The sequence below is a fragment of the Crocuta crocuta genome, unplaced genomic scaffold (assembly GCF_008692635.1).
Source record: "Crocuta crocuta isolate KB4526 unplaced genomic scaffold, BGI_CrCroc_1.0 scaffold50, whole genome shotgun sequence".
Taxonomy (NCBI): Eukaryota; Metazoa; Chordata; class Mammalia; order Carnivora; family Hyaenidae; genus Crocuta; species Crocuta crocuta.
Window position 1 is genome coordinate 3,491,346 of NW_027527428.1, and position 11,222 is coordinate 3,502,567.

The following is an 11,222-nucleotide window of genomic DNA, read 5'->3' on the forward strand; positions in this document are numbered from 1 at the left end:
AGCGTCTCGCAGAAAAAGGGGGTTTTCTACAAAAGACTTCCGTGACGATGAATGGGGAGGGGACAGCTAGAACGGAAACAGTGCCAGGGCACTCGGCTCCCCTCGCCGAGTTCCCCACGGACACACGCGTTTCCCTGCGGTGCAAACGGCCGCAGGTCACAGAGTTGAGACCTTATCTGTCTTGAACTCCTTTTCCATTTCAGTAAGATTCGGAGATGCTGTTCGGGAAGGTGTCACTTTTATTTGAGGAACAGGATGACGGTGGTAGACATTTAAGGCCGTTTATCCATCAGCTCTGCCTTCCCCTTGACTATCTTCACGCCTCCCACCTACCACACTCGGCAAGAGAGACTACGTGACTTCAGGCTACTTCCAGTCCGTCCTCCCCTGAAAGGACACCCTGTATGGAAGTTGGCGGCACTGCTTTCCACGGGCTGTCCTCAGGAGCTCTGCAGTCCGTGGCAGCTAGTCATCCACGGTGATGTTTCGGAAAAGGTAGGCCATGGACTCCCCATTGTGGATTCTGCGAATCGCCTCAGAAAGAATCAGACTGATATCCACAGTCTTTATCTTGGGACACTGCAGCTTCTGCACCTCGTGAGGGACGGTATTCGTCACCACCACCTAGTCGTTGCGGCAACGGAAAAGGAACACTGTTACTGCTCTGGGCCCCAACGTGGCCACTCAGAAAAGTTTAGCCGACCCCCCTCCCCCGCCCCCAAGTTCCAAACTACAAAAACCTCACTCCCCCGAGTATCGTCTTTACAAACTGAACTTAACCAACACGACACAAGAAAAAGGTTACACGATTCAAAACAGAAGACTGAAGGTCACGGTCTGCTTATGCAGCAATGTCAGGCTGAGGGCCGGCACTGTGCCCAACCTTCCTGCGAGCAGGAGGACATGCCGCCGTGATATCAAATGATGGCGCGACACAAGCTACACACCAAGTACATAAAGCAAACCTTTGTGACAACAGACGCACGTTCCCAACTACACATCTGTCCCAACAAACTGCCAGCCGGCAAGGCCGCTACGGCACGGGCCCTCCAGAGAGGGGCTCAGCGATGCTGACAGAGCCATCTTACTCTCCACAGAAAAGACAGAAGCAAGTGTGGACGCAGGCGCAGTGTGCCGAGAAGTCCCTTAGGAGCAGACGCACCTCGTCGATGGAGGACTCCTCGATCAGACGGGGGGCCTCTGCGGACAGGATGCCGTGAGTGGCCATGACATAGATCTTGTAAGCACCTCTCTCTTTCAGGATCTCCGCAGCAGCAACGAAACTTTCCACATCATCGATAATGTCATCCTGAGGAGAGAGCAGACGTAGCAGGAAGGAGCTACCCTCCGTCCCTAGAAACACACACCCTCTCCTCTTCTCTGCACTCGGGGGCAGAGGGCCTCCAGCTGAAAACCAGAGCTGTCCGCCTGGGTCCAACACTGGACATCCGTGGTGGCCGGCAGGGCTTGAAGCCACATGGGACACGTACAGCTAGACTTCGGGTCTGCCGAGACTCATCTCTTGTTCCAAGTGTCTGATCAATCCTACGCAGCTAGGGTCCCATTTACTTTTTTTTTTTTTTCCCCAAGAGAAAGTGAAATGACAGGAACACAGAAATAATGTAAGCCATCGTCGTCAGGCCCAGCAAAGGCACTGAGAGCTGGGAGCAAATCGATCGTGCGAACGTACAGGGAGCTGGACATTTGTTCTCATTCGTAAAAATGGGCCAGCTCGTCGTTAGTTCACCTCGTGGCCCTGAAGCTGAAAGCTGAGTGGGTCGGCTGGTCTGATTAGAACCCAGAGCCCAAAAGGCAAAGGTTATTTATGGGGTTGAATTTTCTGACAGGAGTTCCTGTGCTCTTTCTCCGTCTGTAGGTTATAATAATCCCTGTGCAACGATATGAAAATTTCTATGTGTCCTAAGGAAGGGAGTGTGGATGAGAAAGGACGGATGGCTCCACTGAACTCTGTCATCCTCACTGGAAACATAATCCCAAAGTGGACAGCCTACTAAGAGGCAGCAGTGTCATTCTGCACATGAAGGACGACATGTGACCATAACCATACCACTATGATTGCGATGCGCCCGCCAACATCTCCGACTACGGTTATCGGTGGCTTCTCTTTGGCCATCATCACTAGCAAAACAAAACACAGCACAAGACCCCAGTTAGTCATGTGTCACTAAACACGTACAGTCGTAACGTCATTCTCTGGAAGTGGCGGAAAAAAAACCATTATTTACACACACACACACACACACACACACACACACACACACACACACACAAATTCTCCTAAGGGAAACTAGGGCCTCTGAAACAGACTGTCTAGAGCAGTGCTGTCCAGTAGAAACAGGTGAGCTATATGTAATTTTATGTAAAATTTTACTTAAAAAGAGGGGTGCCTGGCTGGCTCAGTTAGTGAAACACATGACTCTAAGGTGGTGGGTTCGAGCCCCTTGTTGGGTGTAGAGCTTACTTACATCTTTTTGTTTTTTTTTTAAGTTTATTTTTGAGAGAGAGAGAGAGAGAGTGAGCGGGAGAGAGGCCAAGAGAGAGGGAGACACCAAATCTGAAGCAGGCTCCAGGCTCTGAGCTGTCGGCAGAGAGCCCGACATTGGGGCTCGAACTCCTGAACTGTGAGATCATGACCTGAGCCAGTCGAACACTTAACCAACTGAGCCACCCATGCACCTTCTAGAGATTACTTAAAATCTTTAGGGGCGCCTGGGTGGCTCAGCTGGTTAAGCATCTGACTTCAAAGGTCATGATCTCACAGTTCGTGGATTTGAGCCCCATATCCAACTGTCCAACTCTGTGCTGACAATGCCGAGCCTGCCTGGGATTCTCTCTCTTCCTCTCTCTCTGTCCCTCCCTGACGTACTTTCTCTCGCTCTCAAAATAAATAAATAAACTTTAAATAAACTCTTTTTTTAAAAATGTTTTATTTATTTCTGAGAGAGAGAGACAGACAGACAGACAGTGTGAGCAAGGGAGGGTCAGAGAGAGAGGGAGACACAGAATCTGAAACAGGCTCCAGGCTCTGAGCTGTCAGCACAGAGCCCGATGCGGGGCTCAAACCCATGAACCATGAGATCATGACCTGAGCCAAAGTCAGACACTTAACCGACTGAACCCAGGCGTCCCTAAATAAAATCTTTGAAAAAAAAAACAACAAACCAAACTTTTTTTTTTAAGATTACTGTTGGCTGCATTTGTTAAATGTTTATTTTTATTTATTCTTTTAAAGTTTATTTATTTTTGAGAGAGACAGAGAGGGCACAAGCACAGGGGAAAGGACAGAGAGAGAGGGGACAGGCTCTGTGCTGACAGCAGAAAGCCTGATGCAGGACCCGAGCCCACGACCCGTGAGTTGCTGCTTAACCAACTGAGCCACCCAGACACCCCAAAATGTTTATTTTTGAGAGAGAGCATGAGTGGGGGAGGGGCAGAGAGAGAGGGAGACAGGATCTGAAGCAGATTCTGCACTGACAACGCAGAGCCCGATGTGGGGCTCAAACTCCCAAACCATGAGATCATGACCTGAGCTGAAATCAGGAGTCGGACACTCAACCCACTGAGCCACCCAGGTGCCCCTAAAATAAAATCTTTAAAAAAAAAAGTAAAATTAAAAGATTTTATTTTACCCAGTATATTCAAGATATTATAATTTCAGTATGTAACAGATACACAAATTTATTAGGGATGTTTTACTTTTTTATCGTAGTAAGTCTTTGATATTTGGTGTGCCGGGTACACAGACAGCCCTGGCCATGTTCCAAGAGGTTAAGAGCTGCATGTAACTAACAGCCACTAAGAAGTCTTCAGGGAGCACAGGTCTCAGGATAGAGCAGAAGAGCAAAGCAGATCTTATCGATGGAGAAGCGGCGCTGGGATACAAGAGAGAAATATCCGACTCTCGCTGTGACCGATAAAGAAATGTAAACTCAACCCCACTCTGTAGAAAACGAAACTGGTAAAGGTGAGAGCCAGTTTTCCTTCATTTTCTTCCAAACTGACTTTATTTGGACAATGTAACCCTATTATCAGATAACTGCCCTACTGACATCATCAGTTTCCTGAAAATTAGGAACTTGAAGACAATAACTATGACTCCATCATCTCTTCCTGATTTGACAGGGCCTTAAAGGAGAGACTTCTTATCTCACCGCACAGTTTATACGTGGAGAAGGCCCATCAGTATACAGACCTAACTACAGGAGAGAGAAGGGAAGTAAGAATTCACCCTCAAAAGAAAGTTGGCAAACAGAAGAAAGAAAAATTTTTTTTCAGAAGAAGAGGCTAAGTATTCTACTTTTTAAAGCTTTTTGTTATTCTGAAGTATTAAGCCAGCAGGGGGAAAGGGACACAAGAATAAAACTCAAGGTCATTCCATAGGTCAGTAATTATCAGGAAACAGTCCGTTTTAATGGACTCCTATCTACAGGTACGGTGAGAGCCTCAGAGCTCTCTGAGAGCCTCAAAGAACAGGCGTGCCTCTCTACCTACCGGCAATCAGCCAAGCTGAAATCCAGCACTCTTTTACTGGCCAATTTCAATCAACATTTCCTGATTTCCCATCCTAGAAACAAGGGCAATTTTTTTGAGTCTGGGCAGTTAAAATGTATCACCTAAAAGAGGGAGAAAATAAGCAACCTACATTAGGAAAGGCTTCTCTAAATTCTGTCTTTAACTTAGACCATGTGGGTAGGTGGCTGTGTTGGGGTCCCCACTTCCTAGGGAGATGTGGTCCCTGGGCCACCTGGCTCAGTTGGTTGAATGTCTGACTTTGGCTCAGGTCATGATCTCGCGATTTGGGAGTTGGAGCCCCACATCGGGCTCGCTGCTGTCAGCGCAGAGCCCTCTTTGGATCCTCTGTCTCCCTCTCTCTGCCCCTCCCCTACTTACATGTTCCCAAAGATAAATTACAAAGAGAGAGAGAGAGAGAGAGAGAGATGTGGTCCCTGTTCTTGATCATTTTCTTCTGTGAAAAAAGAAGACTGCAAGCCAGTAACCCTCATCAAAGACCAATAAAAACGCAGCTCTAGTTTGATGCACAAAACAGGTCACAGTATTCCTATTTACTTTCTGGGACTCTGCTTCTCCCAAAAAACTTTTATCTGTTTGGAATGAAAAACAAGCATGGCTAGGATGGAGGCTTAAAAGGCTATTTTTTTTGAACAGCAAGCATCTCTCCTGGTGCGCTCATTCCCTGCTCTTCACTGGGTTTGGGGTCTGGATAAAAGTGAACATACAATTTGGTGGCTACTAAAAAATACAGAGACTTTAGTACAGAGTCAAGGGAAATGAACAGTAGCTCACGAAGCCAAATTTTCTAACAGCTTGCCCCAAGATAAAGCACTGGAAATTCAAAATTTTCAGTAAAAAATTTCAGACATTTTCTCTATGTACCGGAGATTAAGGGTAAAGGGCGCTAAAACTACCCTATGTTTAAGATTCTGTTCTCGTGCTTCATTTTCTGAAACAAAACCCAGTCTGTTTAAGAATAAGATGAATTGTGGGGCGTCTGGGTAATTCCGTTAAGCGTCCAACTCTTGATTCAGGCTCAGGTCATGATCTCATAGTTCAGGGGTTTGGACCCTGTATTGGTCTCTGCACTGACCGCATGGAGCCTACTTGCAGATTTTCCTTTTCTCTGTCTCTCCCCACTCATGCTTGCGCGCTCGCTCTCTCTCTCTCTCAAAATAAACAAATATTTTTTAACGTATTTTTAAAAATCTAAAAAGAATAAAATGAATTGTACACCATCACTTGTGGTCAGAAATCACTGTTAAAACTGTTATCAACTTAATCAGTGAAAATGTTAATTTCTGAATTATAACCTCATTATAAAGTAGGAAATTAGCTTTTGCTTTTAAAATTAGCCATTTTGCAAGCTGCATTTATAACCATCTTTAAGTTTTACATACTCTCTTTTACTCTTTCCCCAGAGTCAATTAACCAAAACTTCCTCTCTTGAAATATAGAGCAAGGAAGACCAAGGGGAATTATTCATTCCTTATGCATTCTGGTCTTGTTCTATTTTTAGCTCAATGGAAGGTCAGACTTTAGCAACAGACTGACATTAAAAAGAGATATAAGGTCTCCGGTAGAACTAGAACTGAGGTTATTTTCAAGCTCCTGATTCAAAACTTACATGCTTTCACTTTAGTGGTGAAAACTGCATCTTCACACGTAAAGTTAACCACCCAGGAAAATCAAGCCAGCAAAGGTGACTCTCTCTCTCCTTTTTGTGATCCAAACTCTTGTAATTTTCACCAATGTGGCAAACACATAGCAGTGCTTTGCAGAACCATCGGCCTATACTCCTTTCGAGTTCATTAAATGCCCTTGCCTTCAGGAGGGATTCAGTTCTACTTTATAAAACAGAAAAATTTATACAACCTCACTTTTTTTTAATTCCTTTTATTATTTTATTTTATTATTTTATTTTATGAAAAAATTTTTTTTAATGTTTTATTATTTATTATTTATTTCTGAGAGAGAGAGTGTGAGCAGGGGAGGGTCAGAGAGAGAGGGAGACACACAATCTGAAGCAGGCTCCAGGCTCTGAGCTGTCAGCACAGAGCCTGACGCGGGGCTCGAACCCACGAACCGTGAGATCATGGCCTGAGCCAAAGTCGGACACTTAACCGACGGAGCCATCCAGGCGCCCCTACACAGCTTCACTTTTAATCGGTTACTCTACGTAGGGTTCCTCGGGCTCAGCCCTCCTGGCGTCTGGACCAGGTAACTCTGCTGCGGTGCTGCGCGGACTTTCAGCATTTTCTCTGGCATCTACTCCCAGGCCACTGGCGGTGCCGCCTGCCCTCCCGGCTGAGGTAACAGAANCGAAAAGAACATGTTCCAGGAATATTAAACAGTTCGTCTTCCTAAAAAACGCAGACTCTGGTCCTTGTGGTCCAGCATCTTCAGCCTCATGACTGTTAAGTAAACTATTAAAATGTACTGGGAGCATAACTGAGATATAAATATAAATAAAGCATGTTTAATTTGGAAGGTACCATTACACATGCAAAACTAGCATTTTTTTTTTTAAAGCATTCCCTTCACTAAATCTGTAGGAAGGAATCAGAAAATGATCCTGTGGCAACTCTGGAAAGTAGTACTGTGAACAGACCCACGTGTGAATGAAGGAACACGCTGTTTTACACCATATAAAATATCACGATAATTCAGCAGCACCCTATCAAAATAACCTTTGGCCCAGTACTTTTATTCCTCAGTCTTTATCATGTAGGACATTCAGTCACTTAAGAAAGAACGGAAGCCAAGGTGAATCACAGGTGATAAGGAATAAGGATCGAATGTATGCTCTCGAGTCCAAATCTTGGTTAGTGAACACCACTTCCCACTAAAGGAACTGGGGCTCCTTGTCAGGACCGTTGATTCCAGGGCTAAGAAAGTGCACGATAAATACGGAACATCTAGTTGTACCAGACAGCACGGAAGTATCAAAAATGATACGGACACATCAAAAGAACACGGGAGGGGGCTTGAAGGGGTCCTCTTTGGCTGAGTCTAAGACAATTTGAGCATTACAGGAAAGAGTAGCAATGGATTAGAACACGCTGAATAAATTAAGATTCTATGAATCCATCCTGATAGAAGTGAAGGAATGAACAGGGCAGAAGGGGAACTGGAAGAATCACCATTTGACAACAACATAGTATCTGACTCAGCCTAATATGAAGAAATAAACAAGCCCCAATGAAGGGATATTCTGTAGAAATGGCCTGTACTCTTTAAAAGTTTCAAGGTCGGGGCGCCTGGGTGGCTCAGTCGGTTAAGCGTCCTACTTCGGCTCAGGTCATGATATTGCGATTTGTGGGTTCAAGCCCCACATCGGGTTATGTGCTGACAGCTCAGAGCCTGGAGCCTGTTTCAGATTCTGGGTCTCCCTCTCTCTCTGCTCCTCCCCCGCTCATGCTCTGTTTCTGTCTCAAAAATTAATAAAAACGATTAAAAAAATAAAAAATTTAAAAAACAAATACAAGTTTCAAGGTCATAAGAGACCAAGAACAGAGGAGCCTTTCCAGATTAAATACGACTAAAGGGAAATGTCAACTGAGTCTGAGGTGTGATCTTGTATTGGGTCCTGGGCCAGAAAGCAATGATTTCCCTTTGCCCTAAAGGATCTTGGTGGGGCAACTGGGGAAACAGGAGTTAAGGTGTGCAGATTAGGTAACAGTATTCTAACTGTCAGTTTCCGGAGTCTGGTCCTTGCACAGCGTTATGTAAGAGGAGATCTGTTTTTATGAAATCTATCGTGAAGCATTTAGGGATACAGGGGCATTATGGCTGCAACTCACTCCCAAATGGTTCAGAAAAAGAGCCTGTATATCAATGTTAAATCTGGAGGTTCGGAGTGAAGGGCAGAGCAGGAATTCTGTGTTATTCTTTCAACTTTTCTCGAAGACTGCAGTTTGTTCAAACTAAGAAGCTGAGGTGTGGATCCGGGAGCCCGCTGGCTTCCCTCCAAACCCTGGCTCCACCAGCCCCCAGCTGGGTGGCCGTTTCCTCACTGGCAGACTGAGGGATAACAGAAGCACCGACAGGCGGCTGTACGAAGACCACATCTGGGGATCTACTCAAGAGCATAGAGTAACTCTTGACACGTAGTAAGGGCTCAAAAGATGTTTATTATTACCGGTGCTTTGTTTTCCATAACCAAAGACTAGGAAAATTCTACGTGCTCGACAAGAGGGGACTGATTCAAAAAATTATGGTATATCCATGAAGCAGGACACCATGAAACTATAAAAGACCGAGAGTTCTGTATAGACCGATAGGGAAGGGACGGAGAAATGTGGCATACGATATACTACCACTGTGTGAAAATGAGAGAGAAAGAGATACACAGAGTCTCTAAATGGATATAAGAAAACAATTATCTGCAGGNACATGAGATGACCTTGCCACTGACATTATTTCTTTTTAAAGTTTATTATTTATTTTTGAGAGAAAGAGAACAGAAGAGGGGCAAAGAGAGAGAGGCAGGATCTGCAGCAGGCTGTGTAATGGCAGCACAGAACCCGACATGGGGCTCAAACTCCACAACCACGAGATCATGACCTGAGCCGAAGTTGGATGCCCAACCAACTGAGCCCCCCAGGTACCCCAAGAATTTCATACTTTTAAAATATTATCAATGTACTGCCTATTCAGGACCTTTAGTTATGAAATCTTCAAATAAAATAAAGTAAAACACTACAATACCAAAAATTTAAATTGACAGAGTATGTTATTTGTTTCTCTTATATGGAAACCTCCAGAGTTGAAAACAAAGCAATGGAAATTTGATAGGGTAAAAAAATTGAATGTTTCCACCTTAGACAGGAGTCTAAGTAACCTGGAGTATATTTCCCACCCTATTAATCTCTGTGTGTTTCTGAGGTATGGCAAATAGATACAGATTTGAAAAAGAAATAATCTTTGTGGTGCCTGGGTGGCTCAGTCGGTTGAGCACCCCACTCTTGACTTCAGCTCAGGACACAATCTCACAATTTGTGGGTTCAAGCCCTGCATCGGGCTCTGCGCTGTCAGCACGGAGCCTGCTTGAGATTCGCTCTCCCTTTCTGCCCCTCCTCTGCGGTCTTTCTCTCTCTGTCTCAAAATAAATAAATAAACTTAGAATGAGAGAAAGAAAGAATCTTCTTCCTCTAAAAAGCATATTGTATCTTCCAGTATAGAATGCAGGTCATTACCACTCAAAATCCATGGAAATAAATGGCCCCCACACTGTTGGATTAATAACAAGTTAGTCAAGTATCAGGTCAAAGGGCTATATTACTAAGTGCTGAAAGTTACCTGGATCTCTAAAGACTAGTTAGTGTATGATCAGGGGTTGCTACTGTCAACCTGACCAAAGTATAAAAGCTTAAGGGGTGCCTGGGTGCCTGGGTGGCTGGGTTGGTTGAGCGTCCGACTTTGGCTCAGGTCATGATCTCGTGGTTTGTGGGTTCGAGCCCCGCATCAGGCTCTGTGCTGGCAACAAGCTCAGAGCCTGAAGCCTGCTTCAGATTCTGTGTCTCCCTCTCTCTCTGACCCTCCCCTGCTCACGCTGTCTCTCTCTCTCAGAAATAAAAAACATTTTTAAAAAATATATAAAAGCTTAAGATTTCACACCATGACACATACAACTTCTCCCCTAAAGCTAAAATGACTCCGCACTCTCTGAATGCTAAGTGCCACCCAGGTTAGTTCAATTGTCCTCACGTGGTCTGTGAATGTAACACAATCTCCTTTTACACCAGGGGAGATCAAGGAGACACCAGTCAATTATTTCAAATATCAAGACAGCATACACCCACAGACGTATTAACTCCTAGCCAGTCATACTATTCCCAACTTGCTTCTAGTTACAAGGGAAATCAAAACACAGAGCTCATCTTACACGGCAACTCCAGACCCGGGTGGACAGTGGCATTTTTGACCATCGGGGGAGAATGGCGGCCATCATCCATGTCCAGCTCTGTACACTGGGCTTCTCCGTGGATCACAGCCAACCCCAGACGGAGTCTCTCAGCATAGGACTGCGCCCTACGAGAAAGACAAAGGGAAGTGGCAAAGTTCACGGCGAAAAAACCCAAGTGTCACTATCTCATTATTTCATGAATCAAAAAACAAAAACAGCATTCAGGCTTTTAGGGACACACAAAGGAAGTATTTATACAAATCAGAATATGAGGCCTAGGCCAGAACATAAGTGCCTCAAGAGGCAGACGAGTTGAGAGGTGGGCCAGCATCTGACTCTAGATAATTTTGGTTCTATCCTTTGTCCAATATTCTAACACTCCTCTTTAGAAGATGGAACTTCTTAAAAACCACTGCCTAGGGGCACCTGGGTGGCTCAGTCAGATAAGCGAATGACTTCAGCTCAGGTCATGATCTCATGGTTTGTGGGTTTGAGCCCCGCATCAGGCTCTGTGCTGACAGTTCAGAGCCTAGAGCCTGCTTCAGACTCTCCCGCTCTCTCCCTCTGGCCCTCCCCGCCTCGCACCCTGTCTGTCTGTCTCAAAAATAAATAATACATTACCAAAAAAAACAAAAAAAAGCACTGCCTGAAAAATGCTCATAACCCTGTTTTCGTGAAGAACTTCCTTTTCTCCCACAGGAAAACGGAGTAATTCCAAGACTGATCTGTACTGTTGGGAGACCATAAACAAAGCTGTGGTGGGGACAGGACACAAAGGGGC

General features: G+C 45.0%; 1 protein-coding gene across 1 annotated transcript in view; it reads right to left on the reverse strand.

Moving 5' to 3' along the window:
* Positions 1-221: 221 nt before the first annotated feature.
* Positions 222-11,222, reverse strand: part of PRPSAP1 (phosphoribosyl pyrophosphate synthetase associated protein 1) — a 22,673-nt gene continuing 11,672 nt past the window's right edge. The window contains exons 6-9 of the mRNA XM_077754830.1: positions 10,421-10,566; positions 2,069-2,139; positions 1,163-1,309; positions 222-624 (exon numbers count right to left, since the gene is read on the reverse strand). Coding sequence (XP_077610956.1) covers positions 466-624; positions 1,163-1,309; positions 2,069-2,139; positions 10,421-10,566 — 523 coding nt within the window. The 3' untranslated portion in view covers positions 222-465. The remainder of the gene's footprint in view (positions 625-1,162; positions 1,310-2,068; positions 2,140-10,420; positions 10,567-11,222) is intronic.